The sequence below is a fragment of the Rhineura floridana genome, chromosome 21, assembly GCF_030035675.1.
Source record: "Rhineura floridana isolate rRhiFlo1 chromosome 21, rRhiFlo1.hap2, whole genome shotgun sequence".
NCBI lineage: Eukaryota > Metazoa > Chordata > Lepidosauria > Squamata > Rhineuridae > Rhineura > Rhineura floridana.
Window position 1 is genome coordinate 14,385,388 of NC_084500.1, and position 24,238 is coordinate 14,409,625.

At 44.3% G+C, this 24,238-nt stretch overlaps 1 protein-coding gene across 2 annotated transcripts in view; it reads left to right on the forward strand.

The window, feature by feature from the left end:
* CA4 (carbonic anhydrase 4) overlaps positions 1-9,477 on the forward strand; it is a 35,867-nt gene extending 26,390 nt beyond the window's left edge. For both annotated transcript variants that reach the window (XM_061605087.1, XM_061605088.1), the window contains exons 5-8: positions 1,586-1,675; positions 3,171-3,234; positions 4,227-4,390; positions 4,961-9,477. In XM_061605087.1, coding sequence (XP_061461071.1) covers positions 1,586-1,675; positions 3,171-3,234; positions 4,227-4,390; positions 4,961-5,152 — 510 coding nt within the window. In that variant the 3' untranslated portion in view covers positions 5,153-9,477. The remainder of the gene's footprint in view (positions 1-1,585; positions 1,676-3,170; positions 3,235-4,226; positions 4,391-4,960) is intronic.
* Positions 9,478-24,238: the final 14,761 nt, after the last annotated feature.

A 24,238-nucleotide genomic window follows, 5' to 3' on the forward strand; every position in this document is an offset into this window, starting at 1 on the left:
AGCTACACAGTTTGATTCAGTATTAGGCAGCTTCCTATGTCCCTATGTTAGTTGGATACAGCCTGTTATTTCTTTATTGTTACATTTTTATCCCACTTTTCCTCCAAGGAGCTCAAAGTGGTGTACACGCTTCTCTCCCTCTCTATTTTATCCTCGTAACAACCTTGTGAGGTAGGTTAAGCTGACACGCAGTGACTGGCTGAAGGTGGCGAGTGACCCAGTGGGCTTTATGTCTGAGTAGGGGATCTGAACCCTGTTAGATCTGACTCCCACACTCTAACCACACTGGCCCTCTTGATTTCAGTGGGTCTACTCTGAGTGCGACTTAGCTGGATATCCCCCCTTAATCTTTTGTTTCCAGGTCTGAAAGTCAGCTTCAGATACTGTATTTCCTATGACATAATCAGTGGAGACTGATAGCTCCGACGTCAGTGGGGCAGTGAATCTGTCTGGGTTTTAGTCTGACCTTTCAAGGAGCAACTTGAAACCCTGCCCCACAGACATCGGAGCTGAGCTGATCCGTACTTCCAATATAGATAACAGCAGCATCAGAATTTGGTCTGTGGTGTTCGTTTGGTGTGGAGCTGGATAAAGAATTTGAACTGCGCAGGCAGAGAAAAGGAAACAGATCTCCATTGCTCCTGAGGAAGGATTATTCCGAAACGCGTTGAGCCTTAATAAACCTACCAAGCACCACAGCCTGCCTCTCTCTTTTGTCCACAGACATCGGAGCCACCACTCTCCACCGGGCTGAATTACAAATACTGGTTTGACCGCCCCTTGTGTTAAGTTTTACACTTATGACTGTTTATTTCACAGCTTTCTTTCCCCTCCTGCTAAATATTTTTAGCATGCTAAATTGGACAAAAGGGTCATAAGAACATAAGAACATAAGAACATAAGAAGAGCCTGCTGGATCAGGCCAGTGGCCCATCTAGTCCAGCATCCTGTTCTCACAGTGGCCAACCAGGTGCCTGGGGGAAGCCCGCAAGCAGGACCCGAGTGCAAGAACACTCTCCCCTCCTGAGGCTTCCGGCAACTGGTTTTCAGAAGCATGCTGCCTCTGACTAGGGTGGCAGAGCACAGCCATCAAGGCTAGTAGCCATTGATAGCCCTGTCCTCCATGAATTTGTCTAATCTTCTTTTAAAGCCATCCAAGCTGGTGGCCATTACTGCATCTTGTGGGAGCAAATTCCATAGTTTTACTATGCGCTGAGTAAAGAAGTACTTCCTTTTGCCTGTCCTGAATCTTCCAACAGGGCTACTCCCTAGTCCAGAGTAAGATACAGGATAAGAATATTTCCAAGGTCTGCATGAGGGCACTGGCTGGTGCATCTGTCCCTAGAAAGACAGGGGGAGGGGAGTAAAAGGCATCGAAGGACTTCAGAGGTACAGTGGCAGAGGTGTAAAGGTTCACAAAAGGTATTAAACTGCAATTCCGCTTTGGGAAACGGACTAATTAACTTGTAAACCACCCAGAGAGCTTCGGCTATGGGGCGGTATACAAATGCAATAAATAAATTAGTCAATTAAGGACAGGGAGCACTCAATCTCTCTCCTCCCCCCCCCGCCGCTTCTCTTATAGCTTCATATTGTCCACATGAAGGAAACATTTAACGATCTAAACGAAGCACTCTCCAAAAATGGCGTGGCAGTGTTGGGCTTCTTTATAAAGGTATGGAAGGGATTTGGGTTCATTTTAAAATTGTCAAAGTAACAGAACTTGGCCTGGGCTGTTTCACACTTTCTGGCTTATGTTTGTAAGATTAATTGCTACCATGATTGGGGGAAATGCTCCCAAAACTCAGCACAGCCGTACCTTATGGCTGCTGCCAGTCAGTCCAGACAATACTGAGTATGATGGACCAATGGGAATGTACACATTACTGGTTTAAAACCTAGCTAGGTCATTCTTTTTCTCGCTTCAGATCAAATATGGTTTTGGGGGAAACTGCATCAAAATGCAGCGTTTCGTAAGAAATGACAGGACAGATATGGACTGTGGCTAACATCGTATGTATGCTGCTTCCCAGTGGTGGGAACACAGCCGATGCAGAGTAACTAGGAGTGTGTACACAGCCTTAGCACAATGCAGCTTCCTACTTAAAGCAGCCCTTTATGTAGAACCATGAGGACTGGAATCTTCCTTTATTTTTAGGGGAAGGACCTTAGCTCACTGGAAGAGCATCTGCTTTGCATGCAGAAGGTCACAGGTTCAATCCCCGGCATCTCCAGGTAGGGCTGGGAGAGGTTCCCTGCTGGAAATCCTGGAGAGCTGCTGCCAGTCAGTGTAGACAATACTGGGCTAGATGGACCAATGGTCTGACTGGCTCAGAATTTGGCAGCTTTATACATTCCTATGAGTCAAATGTGAACCCAGTGCCACCAGAGTACATGATTTGCAGGCAGAAGGCTCCAGATTAAATTCCTGACCTTCCCAGATTAAAACAAAAATGGACACTCTGGTTAGTTTGGCTGGGAAAGAAAAGACTAGCAAGGCAGTCACTCCTCCGTAGCTCAGTGACAGGGCACCTATTTTGTATCCAAAAGGTTCCACGTTCAATTCCTGACGTTCCCAGGTTAAAAAAAAAGCGATTCAAGTAACAGAATTGCACACACATGCCAGTTACACAATACTGGGGATGGATGGACAAATGGTCTGACTTGGTACAAGATAGCACTAGACGGTTGGGGAAACTCAGGCCGGGGGCCATATGCAGCCCTCCAGGTCTCCTTATCTGGCCCTTGGGATACTCCTCAGGCCACAACCCCTCCTCAGCAACACCCTCTCTTCCTTGAATGTTTTTGCCCGAGTGGAAAGTGTCCTTATGCCTCTTGGATGCCTGGAATATGAGAGAGGGGGGGGAGAGAGAGGGGGGGGGAGAGAGCAAGAGAGAGAGAGAGAGAGAGAGAGAGAGAGAGAGAGAGTGTGTGTGTGTGTGTGTGTGTGTGCGTGCGTGCGTGCGTGCGTGCGTGCGTGCGTGTAAAAACAACCCTACTGTAAAAAATTTGCATTTGTTGCCCCGCTCACCCCTGGCATATGGCCCTTTGGCTGGAAAAGTTGACCCACCCTTGCTCTGGAAAATCATATGAATGCAAGATCAGAAATGCAGAGTGAAAAAGGCACCTTCAATACAGATTTTTTTTTAAAAAAAAAATTCTTCTTTCAGGTTGGCAAAGAGAACAGGTACTACAAACCTTTCATTTCAAAGTTAAACAACGTTACTTGCAAAGGTAAGGAGGCGTAACGGAAAGTGTCTGCTTAAAATAACAATCATGCACAATTCTTGGTACTCAAAAAAAAGAGTCAAGTGGGTAATCTGTGGGCTGAATTTGTGGACAAAAGACAGAAGTTTAGGCACTGTGTACGGAAACCTGTCCTGCTTCTGGCATTTGGCTGGCCAGTGTGAGAAGAGGATGCTAGATTAGGTGGGCCCTTGGCCTGATGCAGCGGCTGAGCTCTGCTTGTGTTCTTGTGGCACAGGCTAGTCCTAGGAACTAACCTAGTGTGAAAACGGAGAGAAGCTCAGGGCTGCCCTGCTTTGAGGCACCGCTTGTCTCAGGTGGCACATTGGAAGGTGTAGCAAAGTGAGCGCACCCCACACCACCAGAGCTCCAGCCACAGTCTGTCACCATACCCCAGGGGGTGCCCCTCAGGGACCTGGGTCTTAGTTCTAGAAGGAAAAGGCCTTTCGCCAAAACCCTCAGCCAAGAGAGTGGCCCAGTGCAATGCGCAGCATAGCCTCAAGAAGCCAAGGTCAAGCACAGAGAATCAGTCCATAGCATGATCCAGAAGGAAGGGCTGGAGACAGTCCAAGGCCAACATCCGAGGGAGTTCAGCAAGGAAGGGGAACTAAATTCAGCATCAAGGAGCCAGAGACTTGTGACGTTTCCAACAGGTGAAAGACTTGAGGGGGGGGGGGCTTAGATACATACTCTGGCCTTGTAAACCACACCCTGACCAGTTGCTGGCAGTGAAGGAATATCAGGGATTGCTTACTCACAAGTAGACCAACAACTCTGGGGCCCATTAGACACACACTGTGTCATTGCTCTTCAGCCTGGCTATTGGTACCGGTGTTCTCAAGGACGGGGGGGGGGGGGAGGGCAGCTCCACCCTCCTCTGCAAGTTCCAGTACACTTATACAACTGAAGACAGTTGTGAGAGAGACAACCAGAAATGTGGTATGACATGAGACAAACAATTCCTCCACTGATATCTTTAGGTAATCAAACAGAGATGGAGGCTTTGTGTCTGAATGCCCTCATCCCTACAAACACGGACCTTACCAGGTTCTATCGGTACAATGGCTCACTGACCACACCTAGCTGCAACGAGGGAGTCATCTGGACTCTGTTTGAGACACCCATCGAACTTAGTCTCCAACAGGTGAGAGAAAGCAGAAGAGATAGGAAGTTCCAAAAGGCAGGTTCAACTGTACCATACTTACTCCTTATTCTTCAATTCTTTTAAACTCCCCTTCATCAGGGTTACCATTACTTTAAATATTTTCAAGTAAATTAACAGCATCATCTTGTTAGGAGATGAACATCCACATACAATACACTTCAATGTAGCTTAGTGCTCTCTAGGTAACTCTGACACACTTCCTTGGGCTATCTCTCTCAGAATTTTCACATGGCATGGGGTTTCATCCTGGGCTAGTGCTTCCTTTTGTACAGGAAGTGGGGGGATGTCTAGTAAGTGGAGTGTGCTGGAAGGGGAAGACTTCTTTTATGAATGTTGGGATCAATGAAGGATGCATTAAGAGTAAGATGGTGATCTCACAATCATCATGCTTTATCCCTATCAGTGCAATCCTAACCATATCTACTCAGAAGCAAGTCCTAGTGAATTCAATGGGGCTTGCTCCCAAGTAAGTGGGTTTAGGACTGTTATCTTAGTCCCACCCGTTTTATCTCCATTTTTCTAATTTTCAATTTACCTGGTGCTTCACAGATCCAAGAATTCTGGACGAAGCTCTACTTTGGCACGACCACAGAATGGCCGATGATGGATAATTTCCGACCCACTCAACCTGTGGGTAATCGAGTTGTCTACAAGTCAGACTCAAATGCACTTCTCCCAGCAGGAAATACATTGCTGCTAATACCAACGGCCACATATCTCACACTCTTTCTCATCCAGTGAAGGACTGGGCAGATTTTAAATCGATTCTTAATTCCAAAGCCCTCAGTCTCAAAAATGTGTGGCTTGCGTGCAGTGGACCTTCACCCACAGACAGGAGCTTCTGCTGACCAAAACACTTCATGGCCAATATATATTCGTTCAAGCTGGTTTCAGACAGCAAATGTCCCACACTGGATTTCACTGTACAAGAGCTATACCCACTGCTCGTAGGGCCAAAACAAATTTGGGGGGATATTCTGAACCAAATCCCAGCCCATTAACTTGCTAACAATCATCTGAATGTAGAGAGACTCCTCTTTGAAATATTTCCCCACCTACTACATTTGAGGTCTTACAGATGTCAGCATATAAATCTTATTCTTCTTTCCTCACTGCATCATTTAGAAGGGCCCTTGTAGGGTATTTACATAGCCCCTGTAACAGGAGGAGGGAACCCCCAGCTCGCAGGCTGGATGTGGCCCACAAGGAGATCCCATCTGGCCCTCCAGCCTCTCTCCCTGCCCAGGCCTCCCCTTTCCCTGCTATAATCTCTGAGCAGCAATGGGGCTCGGGAGGGGAGACTGTGGGGTGGGGTTCTCCAGCTGAAGGCCCTACAACTAGGCACTTTAGAACCAGAGAAACAGAGAAGCCCCACAAAGGATAAAACGAATTAATGGTTGATATGGGTTATTACCTTAAAAAACAAAAGACTGATTTTTAAAGGTGGGGCTACTCCTTAATGCAGAGGAATGGGAAGAGGTTGGCAGAGGAGAAGCTGAAGGGACATTGAGAATGCTGAATTCTCATCCTACCTGTAATTTCTCCTCTGCAAACACTCTTTCCACTTTCCCCCCACAGTTGGGCTCCAAAACCTGACGTTAGCCTAGCTGGAGTTGGGATAGACTTGGGGGGGCATTTCCAGCCAAGACTTGGGGTGGTGTGTGAGGACTTCTTCACCCTTTTAACTTCTTCCTTGAACATGCCTCCCTTCCTATGCCTTACATGGGCGCTTTGTGGAAATTTGTGCTTGCTGAGATAATATGGTGATTCATTACGAAAGAAAGAAAGAAAGAAAGAAAGAAAGAAAGAAAGAAAGAAAGAAAGAAAGAAAGAAAGAAAGAAAGAAAGAAAGAAAGAAAGAAAGAAAGAAAGAAAGAAAGAAAGAAAGAATATTCACCTCATACTTGAACTGACTGACAATTTCACAGAAAGAATGGTGAAGCCTGAAATTCCAGGACAACCTGCTCAAATGCTGAAACGCAACCAATGCGGGTGCCATTTTGTTTCAGCTCTTAAGTTCTAGCCAGCCAGCCATTCCTGTGACTAAACTTTATCATGGCTTCAACTACCCTGCAAAAGTGTGGCCATGGAGAGATCCGTTTCTAGACACCTCCAGTCACTAAATGTGACTGGCTCCCCATGCATATGAGGCCATCAGACAGCGCTATACTGGCTCAAGCCCCCCTCCCACAAGCCGGAGGGGCAAAGCTACAGTCCCTCCAAAGTAAGTTATATCATGAATCTGGTAGCTCTGATGTCAGTGGGGCAGTGCATCCGCTCCAGGTTTTAGTCCAAACTTTCAAGGAGCTATTGAAAGCACCTTGGATAGCTCCTTAAAAGTTTGGGCTAAAACCCAGAGCGTATTCATTGTCCCACTGCATAAATCATACTTCTAAAACAGGGAGAAGGAATCTGTGGCTCTCTGGAGATGGTGTTGACTCCAACTCCCATCAGCCTCAGCCAGCTTCTTCAATGGTCACGGATGGGGCTGATGGGAGTTGGAATCCAATAACATTTGGAACGCACCAGGTCAGCAAAGGCTGTTCTAGATGAGGGACCCATGTGTCCCAGTGGCACCATCTTAGAAGTAGTATACTTTCCTGGGGAGAGAAGAATACCTCTTTCAGGAAGAGGCTTGCTACCCATGGATATGTAAATAATGATATTTAAAACAATCATTTTTATTTAGCATTTTGTCTGATTAATTGGATCACTTCTTTAAATCGACCAAAAGATTCGTAATTAGCTCATTCAACCGATTAACTAAAACACAGGAGGCGTGTTGGAGACTAATTTGTAAAGCATCTAATTATTGATTATTATTGATTGGATTATTGCATCGCACCTGTAGCCTATCTAACAGAATTAGCATTTTACCAAAGCTTAACTATAGCGTGTAACTTTCTGATGGAAAAATTTCTGATGATCTTTGTTTAATACAAATAAACTAAACTTGAATTTGCACCACTGTGATGCAACACTGGCCATGTCTCAATGTTTCACTAAACCATAGTTTAATGCAGCCTTTCTCAACCTTTGGGTCCCCAGATGTTGTTGGACTACAGTTCCCATAATTCCTCACCATTGGCCACGTTGGCTGAGGCTGATGGGAGTTGCAGTCCAGCACTATCTGGGGACCCCAAAGTTGAGAAAGGGTGGTTTCATGTGATAAGAAAGAGCTGCAGTGAGGAGGAGTTTGGAACCTTGCGTTTCTGTTTTCCGAAACAACAAACTGTAGTTAATCTTAACCCAGGTCTGTTTGAAACTATAAGTTTCAAATTATATGTTATGAAGCTGGCTTATTTAAACAAGCCATAGTTAACATTGACCACTGTTTAGAGATCAAACAACACACTAAACCATGATTAATCAAAATCAGAAGCAAAAACTCCCAATCTGCTCCCTGTGACCAAGCTGGAGGAGAAGAGTGTGTACAGACCCAAGGTTTGTTCTTGTCATGAAACACTATGGTTTAGCCCGCTCCTCCCCAACCTTGGGTCACCAGATGTTGTTGGACTAAAACTCCCATCATCCCTGACCATTGTGGTGTGCTGGCTGGGGATGATGGGAATTGGAGTCCAGTGATACCTGGAGACTCAAAGTTGGGGAAGGTAGATTTAGCATAAGATTTGAACATGACCAACAGCAATCATCATTGACCCTTTGCAGTCAGAAATTAGGGTTTCTATACAAGCAACATCAAGTCATGTTTGCAACATGCCTGCTTTGTAGGCACTGTCTTCTTAAAAGCCAAGGCACCGGAGCTTTACCAGAACTTCAGGAGCAGAGAAATTATTATTTTTAACTTGTGTTAAACTTAATAGCAAAAAGCTTTAAGAAAAGCCAAAGAGAGAAAGGAATAACATAGAAATAGTCATATATTCAAGGTGAACATACTGAACTGTTGGTTGCACCCAACTAAGTACTACTCAGAGAAGACCCATTGAAATTAATGGGCCTAATTTGTTATATGCCTTCAAGTCGATTATGACTTATGGCGACCCTATGAATCAGTGACCTCCAGTAGCATCTGTTGTAAACCACCCTGTTCAGATCTTGTAAGTTCAGGTCTGAGGCTTCCTTTAGGGAAACAATCCATCTCTTGTTTGGCCTTCCTCTTTTTCTACTCCTTTCTGTTTTTCCCAGGATTATTGTCTTTTCTAGGGAATCATGTCTTCTTATTACGTGTCCGAAGTATGATAACCTCAGTTTCATCATTTTAGCTTCTAGTGATAGTTCTGGTTTATTTTGTTCTAAAATCCAATTATTTGTCTTTTTCGCAGTCCATGGTATGCGCAAAGCTCTCTTCCAACACCACATTTCAAAGGAGTTGATTTTTCTCTTATCTGCTTTTTTCACTGTTCAACTTTCACATCCATACATAGAGATTGGGAATACCATGGTCTGAATGATCCTGACTTTAGTGTTCAGTGATACATCTTTGCATTTGAGGACCTTTTCTAGTTCTCTCACAGCTGCCCTCCCCAGTCCTAGCCTTCTTCTGATTTCTTGACTATTGTTTCCATTTTGGTTAATGACTGTGCCAAGGTATTGATAATCCTTGACAAGTTCAATGTCCTCATTGTCAACTTTAAAGTTACATACATCTTTTGTTGTCATTACTTTAGTCTTTTTGACATTCAGCTGTAGTCCTGCTTTTGTGCTTTCCTCTTTAACTTTCATCAGCATTTGTTTCAGATCATTTCTGGTTTCTGCTAGTAGTATGGTATCGTCTGCATATCTTAAATTATTGATATTTCTCCCTCCAGTTTTCACACCTCCTTCATCTTGGTCCAATCCCGCTTTCCGTATGATATGTTCTGCGTACAGATTAAACAAATAGGGTGATAAAATACACCCCTGTCTCACACCGTTTATGACTGGGAACCAATCAGTTTTTCCATATTCTGTCCTTACAGTAACCTCTTGTCCAGAATATAGGTTGTGCATCAGGACAATCTCATCCCCATTCATTTCAGAGAGTCTGTTTTGAGTACTGCATGGCTAACAATGGACACAACCCTATATCTGTATTTTTATATTATTTAAAGGGTTTTTCTTTGGGTCGAGGAATCAAATAAAAGATTGCAATTGAACAAGGTTGCCTGGTTTCTTCACGTTATATTCCTGTTCACCCATACGCCACCCTCTGAGATTTTCCTGCTGCCTGTAACACAGTTGATACACCCAAGGTTTTCCATGCAGAGAGCTCCAAGTTCAATCTGTGGCATTTCCAGTTAAAGGGGGAGGGATGGGGGGATATCTCTGCTTCATTCAGGCCAAACAGAACTAGATTATTTATTTATGTATTTGATTTATATCCCGCCCTTCCTCCCAGCAGGAGCCCAGGGCGGCATTATGAATGGCCTGGCAATATAAGGCAGCTCCTTAAGAGAAATGTGAACAAACTGTGGTACTTCCAATTTGGTCATGATCACGCCCAATCATTCATAAGCATGCTGTTTGTTGAATATACTGATGTTGCTCATTCTTCCATGGATGAGACACTAGGAATGGAAGGATCAGTCTAACTAGGGATCTGAGCTTCACGTTTCTGTATTTATTTATTATTTTATTTATACCCCGCCCTTCCTTCCAGCAGGAGCCCAGGGTGGCAAACAGAAACACTGCAAACACTTTAAAACATAATAAAAAGACCTTAAAATACATTAAAACAAAACAACGTTAAAAACATTAAAAAAAACCTTTAAAAACATCTTAAGAAAAGGGTTAAAGATATTAAAAGACATATTAAAAGCAATTCTAACACAGACACAGACTGGGATAGGGCTCAGCGTAAAAGGCTTGTTGGAAGAGGAAAGTCTTCAAAAGGCGCCGAAGAGATAGCAGAGATGGCACCTGCCTAATACTTAATTCACTTAGCCACCCAAAAGGTGATGACAAGGTGAGTGGGGTGGAGCTTGTTACTCCTTCCATCATATTAAAGCATTTTTTTATCCTGCTCTCAACAAGGAAAAAAAAGAGTTCCCAGACCAGCTTTCAAATGTCAGTGATAACCCTGCCCTCAAACTTGCATTCTAAAATACACAACACAAAAGGAAAATGGTTTGAGAGGGCGGAGGGGAAAAAACAAACTCAGGCACTGTTTCTTAATTTCACTGGAATGGAAAGATTTGAAAGGAGAAGCAAAACTCACTTGTTTAGAGGGGACAAGTGAATGGGTGATCATAGCCAGTGGGGTAGTGGCAAATTCAGAAGTGCAGGGTCCCTTCATGATAGTCACACCACACCCCCTCTCAGCCATACTGTCTCCTAAGATTATACAACCTTCTAAGATTATATAACCAAATGAGCTTTCAGTCTCTTACTTTGTTTGAAGCGCTGTTCTTTAGTGATGCATTGCACAATCAATGCAGATCTCCATGTGTTCCCTTTCAGCTAGATATACTATTTTCTGTGCAGGTACATGGCCAAATGTACTAAGATGCTGTAACATAAGGAACTTCCTTTACTGAGTTTCCCTTCTTGGTTGCCATACTAAGACTTAGAGTAACTGCATTTGGGCAGGGCTTCTGAGTTTTAGGAGGAAAGCATGGGAATTCCTGACCCTAACCTCTAGTGTTGGTTGCAACACACACTTAAGCATATTAATTTGCATTTCACCTTACCATGCACGACACACACACACACACATATATAACATCACTGAAAGCTGAAACACCATGTCTCTCTCTCTCTCTCTCTCTCTCTCTCTCTCTCACTCACTCACTCACTCACTCACTCACACACACACACACACACACACACACTTATTTTCTCCTCCCCTGAACATATTTTTTCTCTCTTTCCCTCCTCCCCCTCTACTACTCCTGGCTATGAGCTGGAACAAAACACTGTGTCTTCTCAGTGGGTGACTCCTTTCAGTCTGGTTGGCTCCAATCAGCAGGAAAAGATGCTGGAGGAGACATAGGGGCCCTGCTTGGACCTTGCTCCCAAAAAAGTAAGGGGTCTAAGATCCACCCACCCCCAGGATCCAGGATGACACTCTTGGGATAGCAGGAGAAGGAAAGCAATGTTGGAGACTCGAGGATGTGAGCCTTAGCGGGTGGCCACCAGTGCAAACCCTTCATGCTGCTCTTGATACATGTGCAGACTCATCAAATGAAAATCCATTTTGCACACTGACCTATGGCCCCTGCTGTTGAACACACATATGTGATCTATCCTTAAGGAAAAAAGTTCTCCCATTCCTGTCCTAGCTGCCTCTCTGGGCCAGCGGGTTGGGAGGAATTCCAGATTGCCTTCAGCTGAGCATCCAACCTGAACAGACAAAACCTCACAGAAGAGGCTGGATGTTCAACCAGCTGTTTGCTCCATACCAGCTGCTAATTATAGGGCTGCATCACGGCTACGTGGTAAACCAAAGCTACGGTGATGGGTGTCAAACCATCACTGACGTCTCCTTCTTCTCTCACACACAGAAAAACAATTAAAGCTAGAGCCTTTCCCTCTCCTTTTGAAAAGCAGTTATGACAGAATAATTTGCTGCTGCGAAATGCACTTTGGATGCCAACTCCTGGGATGTGTACTGAGCATAGCTATTTATCATCTGGGCACCCTTGGCTTTTCCATGAATTAGCAACACAAGCTATAGACACAGGAATGGGGAGGTTGTGCTATTCCGCAGAGCCTCCGGCCAAGCCAAGGAGCCAAAATGGACAGCAGCAACCCACTAACATCAGAGGAGCCCTTCTGGGATCAGAGCAAAGGCCTGTCGAGTCCAGCTTAGGGATGGAAAGTTCTGTCTATTTCGGACCTCTCAGTTTCTCACTTTTCCAATGTTAAATTCAGTTCTCTACATTTCTGCGGCAATCTGCGATTTTTAAAAAAAGACTCATGAAAACCCTCCAGCGTTTTAGTGCGAATTTCTCCAAATAAACACATTTTTGCAGGCAGTTTTGACAAAGGTACACACTTTTGCAAGCCATTTCTCATCACAACACGCCTTTCTGTATGTTATTTTCATTCATATATTCATTTTTATGCACACTTTCCCCTAAAATAGAGCCAGTGTGGTTAAGGCAGCCTTTCCCAACCAGTGTGCCTCCAGATGTTGTTGGACCACAACTCCCATCTTTCCTGACCATTGGCAATGCTGGCTGAGGCTGATGGGAGTTGTGGTCCAACAGCATCTGGAGGCACACTGGTTGGGAAAGGCTGGGTTAAGGTATTGGACTGCGACCTGGGAGACCAGGGTTCGAATCCCCACATAGCCATGAAGCTCACTGGGTGACCTTGGGCCAGTCACTGCCTCTCAGCGTCAGAGGGAGGCAATAGTAAACCACCTCTGGATACTGCTTACCACGAAAACCCTATTCATAGGGGCACCATAAGTCAGGATCGACTTGAAGGCAGTCCATTTCCCCCCTAATATACGCATTTATATAAATATTGTTTAGTTGGTGAACTACATCCCAAAATTCTAATAAATACGAATTTGGAAGGATGGCTGTGTTTCAAGGGCGAATTTGATAAATTCTGCTTGAAATGCAAACTGAATCGAAATTCTCACGCATCCCTAGTCCAGCTTCCCGTTTTCCACAGTGGCCAACCATTTGCCTCTCAGGGATTGAATTTGTTGTAGGCCCAGGTGGGTCCAACCTATCTAGTAGTTATTATCTTAAAGCAGGGGCCACCAATGGGGCACCCAAGAGTGCCATGTGCCCATCAGCACTTCTTATGGCGCCAACAAAATGTCTAAATATCTCCTTAAAAATCCACAACGTACAAGAGAATGTTTGCTCTTCCTGCTCAATTCCTATTTCTGCTATCTCAGCCTCTGAACACCCCTAAACATCTCCACATTTTATTGGATGCCAGGATTGGATGCCAGGATTGGATGCCCAGCTTCCCTTCCATTCTGAACAGAGAAGAGTGCCAAGAGTTCCTCTCTGTGAGCGAGTGCAGCAGTGGCTGATTTAGGTGTCTTTTCCCCCAATTGATTGGGCAGCTGATGAGGAGGTGGGATGTTATTTTGTAGTCCTGTCTCTTTTCTGTTCTTTTGGATGTGGCAGCCATTTTGTGTTATGCTCCACTAGGGTTACTAACCGTACTCTTTTAAGAGTACATGTACTCTTCTTGAGATGGTGCAACAGTATACCCTTTTCACTTATCGAAGCCAAATGTATTCTTTTTAAAATGACAAAATGATGGTAACCCTATGCTCCCCATCTCCATGGCAACCATTTTGTGACTTGTGCCCAGAGCAGTTTATCAAAATTCCAGCTGTGCCCGCTGGCCCAAAAAAGATTGTCAACTCTTATCTTAAAGTCTCAGTATTTAACCTTTTACCTGTGTTACGGTGGGCATGTGTCCTACTTTACAGAGGACAGTCCTCTATTGGACAGCCCGATAAGTGAGAGTGTCCTCTGGCTGTCTGGTCTAAGTCCATCTTAAAGCTAAAAAAAACCTAAGAAGGGAGAAAAGCAGCCTTGAAGTTGCCCATCAACAGCTATCACCTGGATGGACAGTCAGCTGAGCAGACACACAGGTCACCTGGTCACGGTCTTTGCCACTATGGTGAGAATTGAATTTTAGCAACTGTTTCTAAATATATACATATCTATTCAAGCTAGGGATGGATGGATCTCTCAATTCCAGTTCCTCTCTATTTCTCATTTTTCCAGTCTTAAGTTCAATTCTCCACATTTCCACATCAGTTTGTGATATTTTTTTACAAAGCCCTCCTGAAAATCCATCAGCATTTTAGTGTGAATTTCTCCTAAATATACATATTTTTGTATGCGATTTTGCTGAATGTACATTTTTTCCAACCATTTCCCCCAATATAATGCTTTTTTATATGCTGTTTTTCACTAATAGATGCATTTTGATGTACACTTTCCCTGAATGTATACATTTTCCTGCACATTTCTGGTTGGAGAACTGCATTGCAAAGTTTAGAGAAGTGTGAATATTACATATTGTTTTGGGATGTATACATGTTATGTTATGTTAGTGTTTATTTCTAGGCCGCCTTTCAGCCAAAAAGGCCCCCAAGGCGACTCACACACAAATTGAAAAACATAAATACAAATCAAAGCAACACAATCTACAAGAATTCAAACCAACAAAATTATAACATTTCTAAAAAGCAACAACAGCTAAAACAAAAAGCAGTCATCATCTTGGTAAATGTCACCAGAAAATGTCACTAAGAGCAGGGGGCAAAGCAGCAATACATGCAGTAGGTTTGCATTAAAATGTAAAGCGAACTGAATTTCTCCCCCGTCCCTAATACAAAGTGATCGACTGTTCTGCAGTTTCAACAGTCTGAATAAAGAGGGATGAATGAGAAACATGTGGCCTTCCGGAAGCCACTGGACTTCAACTCCCAAAAGGCCAAGTTGGCACAGTGTGTTGTCAGAGATGATGGGAGTTGCAGGCCAACAACATGTGGAAGGCCACTAGCTCCCCACCCCTGGTATAAATGCGCATTGTTTACATCAGTTTTGCATCACTCTCCCTACTAGACACAGGGCGGGGTGAAAAGCAATGCAAGGAGTTGAAAGACTACTTTCACCCCATCCCATCCTTAATTTTGCAATTGCACCTGGCCATGCTGGCTGAGGCTGATGGGAGTTGGCGTCTAACAACATCTGGAGGACCACAGGAAGATCCCCTTCCCTGTTATAACAGCTGACTCAGAGGAACACAGGGGGCTATCTACACTGACTGACAGCAGCTCTTCAGACCCATATTGCAGTAGAAAAATAATGCAGATTAAGGGCAGTCTAAAATGGAAATGGACTGCCTTCAAGTCGATCCTGACTTATGGCGACCCTATGAATAGGGCTTTTATGGTAAGCGGTATTCAGAGGGGGTTTACCATTGCCTCCCAGTCCCTCTGAGGCTAGTCGTCCCCAGGTGGCTAGGGCCTGCTCGGCTTCCCACTGCTGCACAAGCCAGCCCCTTCCTTATCTGCAACTGCCAGCTGGGGGACAATTGGGCTCCTTGGGACTATGCAGCTTGCCCACTGCTGCACAGGTGGCAGGGCACGTAACCCCTGAGCCACTCCCTGTGGGGTGATCTTTAGCTGGCCCTTAACACCCAGGAGACACGAGCGGGGATTTGAACTCACAGGCTCTGGACTCCCAGCCAGGCTCTCCTCCCCACTGTGCTATCGAAAACCACCCAATGAAGATTTCCCGCCCACCCCCAGCCGCCCTTTCAATGGAAGCTAAGAAGGAGTGGCACAAGAGAGGAGGCCTGGTGAACGCCTACGCAAAGAATGAGCCATTGTTGTGGATGTCGGACTTGTGCCTTTCTTCCAACAAGGGGACAGACACACGTGCAGCCGTTCTGCAGAAAGTCTGTTTAGGCTTCGACCAACAGTCTGGGGAACTCAACTGACGGGTACAGGGGCTGTGGTTTATTTTATCAGAAATAAACTTCCTCTCCTGGGCCATTCGCATGGCGCCAATCTGAGCCTTCAGCGTTCAGGTTGGAGTGTGTGCGTCCAGCCCTTGCTTCCTGTAGATGTTTCCCCTGAAGGACTTCCACATTGATATACAAAGATTAAACAAAAAGATGTCCATATTCACAGGGAAGACAACATTTTTAAAAATGGCCCAAAGGTGAATCAACTCTCTCTAATCTGTGGATGAAAAACAGGCAGACGTTCATCAGAACTTAAGGGAGATACCTTATATCAAGTTAGGCTATTTATCTACCTAGCCCAGGATCGATGGCTGCTAATCACAATGGTTATGTTCTATCTCCACTGTCGGAGGCAGCATGCCTGGATACTAGAAGTTGCTGGGAATTGCTGGTGGGGAGAGCTCTGTTGTGCTCGGGTCCTGCTTTGTGGGCTTCCCATTAGGACATCTTGAGAGCAAGATGCTGGACTAGATGGGCTATTGGTCTAATCCACCAGGGCTCCTCTTAGCTTCTGACTAGTGTTCAGAGTCAACCAGTTTTCTTTAAATTAATTACAGCACTGAGCAAGTTCGCTCTAAAGAAAATAGGAGCCCTTACAGTTCTTTCCCACGCCTTGAACAAAACTTTCAGGACAGACAAACCAACAAGACAGGAGAACTGGTAGACACCTTTGGAAAGCGCCATGGCTTGGGGGCAGAGCATCTGCTTTGCATGAAGAAGGTCCCTGGTTCAATCATCCCCTGTCTGAAACCCTGGAGAGCAGCTGCCATTCAGGGTAAACAATATTGAGCTAGATGGACCAATGGGTCTGACGCAATATGAGGCAGCTTCCTATGTTCCTATGATGTCTCAAGTGGATAGATCTCATGGTCCATTTCCTGAAATGTCTCTCATGTAGTAATAATTTGCAAAGCATAGCCCCTACCTTAGGTGGCTGCTGTCGATGAGCATTGGTCCAGGTGAAGGTTTGTCTGCCAGCACTGTCTCTTTGGCAGGAAGATCTTACATGGGGGAGTGTACTGCAACAAAATGTACAAACGTAATTTAACTTCTGCAAGCAGGAAAGTGAAATTCTGCAACCTGTTTCAATTCTGCAAACAGACTAAGCAAATACTCTTCTGTTTACTTCATTTCTTATTTATTTTACTAGCAGAGTCACACCTCAGGAATGCTAAGAAACCAAAAAACCAGTGCAGTTTTGAAAGGTTCTGTCTCCTATCTTGATTCAAAATGGCATCCAGTTGTATCCAAACATAGATGACAGGCTGCTCTTTGATCTCAGGAGCCATCATGCAATTTTGGTTAAAATCAGGGCAGTTCAGTCCTCCATCTTGATTCAAACTGGCATTCGATCCTATCCAAACACATACAAAACCTGCTCCTCATTTTCAGGAACCATCATGCAGAATTTGGTTATAATCTTTTAAGAGATGTCCAAATACAGACAAACAACTTTCCAAAATTAGTAGATTCATGGGATTCAGATCCTCCTGACCTTCAATCAGTTTCCAGGGTGCTTACACTACACTCAACATCTAAGGCCCTCCTCTGGGTGCCTACTCTGAGGGAAGCTCGGAGGATGGCAACAAGGGAGAGGGCCTTCTCAATAGTGGCCCCCAAATTATGGAATGATCTTTCTGACTAGGTGCGCCTGACACCAACACTGTTATTTTTTGGCCCCAGGTCAAGGCTTTCCTCTTCTCCCAGGCATTTTAGCATATGTTTTTAAATTGTTTTTAATTATTTTTTTTAATTGTGTTTTTAAATTGTTCTAGTGTTTTAAAATTTGTATATTTGTTTTTAATGTTTTTAATTGCTGTAAACCGCCCAGAGAGCTTCAGCTATGGGGCGGTATATAAATGTAATAAATAAATACATAAAACAATAAACAATATGTATACATAACACCCAATTAAACTGAGGAACTACAACAATACAATACAATACTACACATAACTACAATGCAGGTCAATAAAAATTTTAATCACATTCACACCATACACCTACAACATTATTATTCCACTATAGACAGCCATGGTTTGCCCCCCCAAAAATCCTTGGAAGTGTGGTTTGTTAAGGGTGCTGTGAGTTGTCACACGCCCCTTTTCCCCTCCCAGAGTGGTGTAACAGTTAATCCATCTTCCCAAGGAACTGTGGGAATTATAGCTCTGGGAGGGGAATAGGGGTCTCCCAACAAGTGTGGTGTAGTGGTTAAGGTGCTGGACTACAACCTGGGAGGCCAGGGTTCGAATCCCCACACAGCCATGAAGCTCCCTGGGTGACCTTGGGCCAGTCACTGCCTCTCAGCCTCAGAGGAAGACAGTGGTAAACCCCCTCTGAATACCGCCTACCATGAAAATCCTATTTGTAGGGTTGCCATAAGTCGGGATCGACTTGAAGGCAGTCAATTTCCATTTTTTCAACAACTCTCTGCACTCTTAAACAAATTACAGTTCCCAGGATTCTTTGGGGGAAGCCATGACTGTTTAAAGTGATATAATGGCGCTTTAAATGTATTGTGTGAATGTGGCCTAAATCCCAAAATACATACCACATTTGAAAAATGTAGTCAGGGATCCCTGTTCTCTTCAGCCTCCCCCTTGCCAAGGCACACCCTGACTCACAAAATACAACACTCGCCCCACTAACACATACACAGCATGCCCAAAACCATACCATGCCTACTACTCATCCGTTATCACTCATCCCATTCTTCTCCCACAACTCCAACTGTACACCTAAACACACCAATATCTCCCACTCAATCACCAACCAACCCAACAGCATTCACCAGTCATTCCTTCCATTCAATCAAAAACGTAGTGCAAAAACATACAAGGAGACAACGAAACCTTTAATTGGCAGAACCGTTTACGTTAACAGTGCAAATAGCTACCCCTCAATCACACAAATGTACTGCTCCAGACAGCAGTCTGGGTGTCACCCAGGTTGCTCTCTCCCTGCCACCCAAGACTCTCAAGTCTCAACCAGAGGATGGGTGGCACTGCTCACACCCTTCCTTGGCATTCCTCCCTCTCTCCAAGGAGTATCCTCAGACAACTCAACCCACACAGGATGCACTCCAAAAAAGCAAAGGTTGAAGGAGGGCACCTTCACCACAATCCTGAACCCCCTTTGCCCCAGCAGCAGTGCTGGTTTTGGAGCTCTGCCTGGTTGGCAACCGTCATAAGAAGACCCCTGCTGGATCAGGCCAATGGCCCATCTACTGGCCATCCGGATGCTGGAAAGGGAAGCCTACAAGCAGGACCTGAGCGCAACAATGCTCTCCCCACTTGCAGTTCCCAGCAGCTGGTATTCAGAGGCATACTGCTTCCGACAGTGGAGGCAGAATACAGCTAGTAGCCATTGATAGCCTTATCCTCCAGGAACATGCCTAATCCACTTTTAGAGCCATCTGAGGTGGTGGCCATCATTGCCTCTTGTGGGACTGAATTCCATGTTGTTGCTGTTGTTAAATGTTTGTCTCCTGCCTTTCCTCCCCAAAGGAGTCCAAGGCAGCAAGCAACAAGTGCTAAAACACTAAAAACATCTTTTAAAAAATCTGAAAAAGAAAACAAAAGCTACTTTAAAATACGCCAGATTTTAAAAAAGATCTTAACAACAATTGCAGTACAGATGCAGACTGGGATAAGGTAAGGTACTACGCGCTGTGTAAAGAAGCCCTTTCTTGTCTGTCGTGAATCTTCTAGCATTCAGCTTTACTGGATGTCCACGAGTTCTAATGTTACTGGGAGGGAGGGAGAAAAACATTTCTCTATCTGCTTTCTCCTGCAATACACTTCTGTTACATCACGTCTCTCACTTGCCTCTTCTCTCTGCTGAAAGGCCCCAAATGCTGCAACCTTTCCTCATCCCCACCAACTGGTTCCACTCACTGCGCAGTTCTGCCCCAAGAAGCAGAGCTTGGAAAAGTTACTTTTTTTTTGAACGACAACTCCCATCAGCCCCAGCCAGCATGACCACTGGATTGGGCTAATGGGAGTTGTAGTTCAAAAAAGTAACTTTTCCAAGCTCTGCCAAGAAGATCCTGGCGGGGCTAGCAGGGAGCAAAGAGGCAAGGTATGCTCATTTCTCCCCCCCCCTCCATTAAATCAGGTGTACTTCAACAGTCAATCCCTCTCCCTGGGGAACTATGGGCATTTTAGCTCTTTTGGGGAGGGGGATAATAGGGATCTTCTAACAACTCGCAGGACCCTCAACAAAATACAGCACCCAGGATTCTTTGGGTGAAGCCATGACTCTTTAAAGTGGTTTCATTGTGCTTTCAATGGATAGTGCAGATGGGGCCTCCTCTCTCTCCCATCTCAAAAGCCGTCACCAAGCAGCTCTTGCTAAAGAGGCCTGCAACACAGGAATGGAAAAAGGCCTCAGACTTGAGCCACATCCACACCATTTATTCCACAATTATTCCACTTTAAACAGTCATGGCTGTAGGGTTGCCAGGTCAGGAGCAACCCAAAGCATGAGATTTCAGAGGCGGGCCCTAGTGATGTCATGGGGGCAGGTCATTCTGATGTCATGGGGATGGGGCATACTGATGTCACAGGGGCGGGCCCAAGTGATGTCATTAAGCATGATACCTTAAGGATCAACTACAGTTGCTTGGAGCATACAATTCAAACAAAAACATTTCTCTGATTGGAAATTAAGATAGAAATCTTAGCTGAAAGATAGAGCCTGGGTAGGGAACATTTAATCTAGCCTACTTGATTATGGCGAGAAGGATTTGAGTGCCCTCAGGCCAGGCCAGTCACCAGAAGGCCATTGTAGGAAGCAAGGAGCCTAGTGTTGTGGAGATGTTAGATGGGAGCACTCAGGAGTAAAGATGGATGCCCCTGAAGGCTGCAATTCTAAACACACTTACTAGGCCCCATAGAACTCAACAGGACTTCTTAGCAGATATGGTTTGGATTGTGCTGTTGGTAAAGCTAGGGATCCTCTGCAAAGATATCCATATCCAAGCAGGGTTGACAACCCCCTGCCTGCAATGTCCTGCCTGTACCTTTCAACATGGCTGCTCCAAACTTCTTTACAGATTTGACCCTTCACTTCCAAAAGAGGTCTGAGAAATGAATAAGAATAAGAAGATTCTTTACCCTTTTCTGTCTACCTTGTGGGCTGCTATAAACTCACTTTGACAGCCAACCCAATTCCAGTGAGTAATAATTGAGAGAAAACACACATTGTTTGGTCTACCTTCACAGCCAGCAGCTTGGGAACAACAACAATTGCAGAAACACTTCCCAGTATGTGAATTCTTTTTTGCCACTATTGGGCAAGAAACAAACCATCATGCAACCAGCAAGGTGCATCATCGGTGGATTTAAAGGAGTTGAGCTGAGAGCATGGAACCACTGTTGTTGCTTCTACGGATGTAAGGGAGTGAGGTTAAAGGTAAATGAAATGCAAAGAGAAAAATAAAAATAAAAGACAGTGATACTTTCCTAAATGCAATACCATACCAACCACAACAAAATTCCTATGAGTAGGGCAGAAAACTCAGCATCCCACAGCCAGTCAGGATTCCTAACCAAAACCCAGAACTAAAAAACTCCTAGCAGCCAGTCAGCCAAGGTCACAGAAATCCCCATGAAGCACAACCTGACCCAGGGGCTGAAGTTAGTGCAGAATGCTGTGGCACGATTACTGATAAGAATGTGATGCTATCAGCACATAATACCTCTGCTCTGAAATCTGCACTGGTTGCTGATTTGCTACCAGGCCAAGTTCAAGGTGTGCTTTCCATGTTACGAGTGCCACATAGTACTTGTTCTGCTCTTGTAAGAAATCAGTCCTTTAGTGTGGCAGCACCTATGCTTTGGAACTCCCTGCCTATTGATATTAGGCAGACACCTTCATTGTACTCTTTTCCGCACCTGCTAAAAACATCCGTGTTTAGGCAAGCCTATCCTGGCATGTAGAAGCTGTTGTGTTTTTTATATATTTTGAATGTTTTTAAATACCTGTCTTTAACTGTTTTTGCCAATAATTGTATTGTTTTAATTCCTTCTGTAAACCCCTTTTAGATTTTTTACAATAAAGCCGTATAGAAATGTTGTAAATAAAATAAATAAATAAATTTCAGAGTCACTGTGGCCCTTGGGTCTCTTTCCACTTTTAGGAACAAAGGAATCTACCTTATACTGAGAGTCAGGCCATTTGGTACCACATAGCTCAGTACTGATTACATGGACTAGCATTGGATCTCCAAGATTCCAGGCAGTAGTTTTTCCAGAAATGGAATTTTGGGCCTTTGCATGCATTGCATGTGTCCTACCACTGAGCTACAGCCCTTCCCCTGTTTAAAAAAGTATCTTTTAAAATTGTTCTTTTCAATTCACTAATGAATGCATATCATAGCTAGGGCAGTTCCACACCATTCATTCAAAGCACACCCATTTGAAGCACATGAATCCCACCACAGAATCATGGGAACTGTAGTTTGTTAAGGGTAGTGAGAACTATAACTGTGAGAGGGAAACTACAATTCCCAGGATTCTTTAGGGTAAGTCATGTGGTTTAAATGAAGAAAAATTTATATAAGCATGACTGTCAAAAATGTTTATTATTTACACAACCTGTATAGATATTTGTAGTGCAATCCTATGTTTGCTTACTCAGAAGCAAGTCCCAATGTATTCAATGGTGCTTACTCAGAGGGAACAATGCACAGGACTGCAATTCAGTGATAAGGAGCTTCATTCACTCAACCCAACATTCAGAATCATGCCACTTTAAGCTGTTTTGCAAGTGTTTATACTTGTTTTTATGGTTACTGGATTTTAAAAGGATTTATTTCTTGTTGTGAGCTGCCTTGGTTTCCAGTCAGGATCCTACCTCACAGAGTTGTTGGGAAGGCTTCACACACACACACACACACACACATTGGAGATGTAAAAATACATAGACCCTATATAATAGTTTATTGTCCAAATACGTTGGTCATTGCAGAACATTTTTTAAAAATCAGTATTAGTTTCCTACATAATAAAAGCTGTGATATCTATGTAAACCCTGTCTAATTGCTTTAAAAATAGGACTAGAGCGGGAGAGAAAGATTTACAACACAATTCTTTACTATGTTCACTCAAAAGTCCCATTAATTTACAGCACAATCCTAACCACGTCTACTCAAAAGAAAGTCCTATTGAATTCACTGCCATCTTCAACAGCCCAGGAAACTTTAAACTTGTGAACACAAGAGAAAAAAAGGCTTGGCACTTACTCAGTTTATGAAATTTTCAGATAAACAAGAAAAAACAATCCTTTTCTACCTTTGCAATGGAATCTAAGAGGGCCCAGGAATGGAGGCCCAGAAATCCCTTGTCAATCACAATCCTGACTTCACTTACTGGCTACAAACTTGAAAGGGCGGGGTTAGAGCAGCCAGCAAAGAGATCATCTCACGAGTCGGGGGCAGCTGATGTTTTGGTATATATCTTGAGAACTAGACCACCTAGAAACTTAATTTTTTAAAAAAACTAAAGACGAGAGTCTGGAGATTATGCTGACTCACCCGGAGACCCAGAGAGGACCCCCAAAAGCTGGAGTATCCAGCTGAAAAGCTGACATGTGGTAACCCTACACGGCTCACTCCAAAGAATCCTGGGAAGTGTAGTTTGTGAAGGGTGCTGAGAGTCATTAGATTTCCCTCACAGAGACCCCTGTCCCTCACAGAGCTACAATTTCAGAGTGGCTTAACAATCAGCCCCTCTTCCCAGACAACTTCAGGAATTATTGCTCTGGAGGGAAATCTAATGACTCTCAGCACCCTTCACAAACTACGCTTCCCAGGTTTCTTTAGGGGAAGCCATGACTGTTTAAAGTGGAATAATAGTGGAATAAATGTCTGGTGCGACTGTGGCCTTGGACTGTTGCGCTCACAGAAGTCTTTTTCAAAGCCCGATACATAAACAGACAGAGACACAGTATTTCTTCTTCACACTTATACGCTACCAACGTAAGAGCGGTTGGGGCAAAGGAGGTGCAGAGACTTAAAAACCAAATGTAACAGACGGGCCTTTTCTTAAATGGTACTCACCAGTACTGACTGCCAACACCTCTTTTTTGACAGCTCATGGCACCCACTGCACTTTTATTAAGGCATGAGTACTGGCACTTCATTTTGCACCAAAAAAGCACTGGGAACATGTGATAAACACAGCGCTCCCCTCCTCAGGGCACCAACCCTGTGAAAGCCGCTGATCAGAGGGACCAGCAACCTTTTTTGGGCCAGTGGGCACACTGGGAATTTTGAGAAAGTTCTGCAGGTGCCAAACGCAAAATGGCCACTGTGAGAGGGTGGCATGCATAAACCAAAATGGCAGAAATAGGCCATGACCTAACTCAAAATGCCTGCTGTGGGGTGTGTGGCATTACAAAATAGCTGTCATGGGGGCTTGGCAT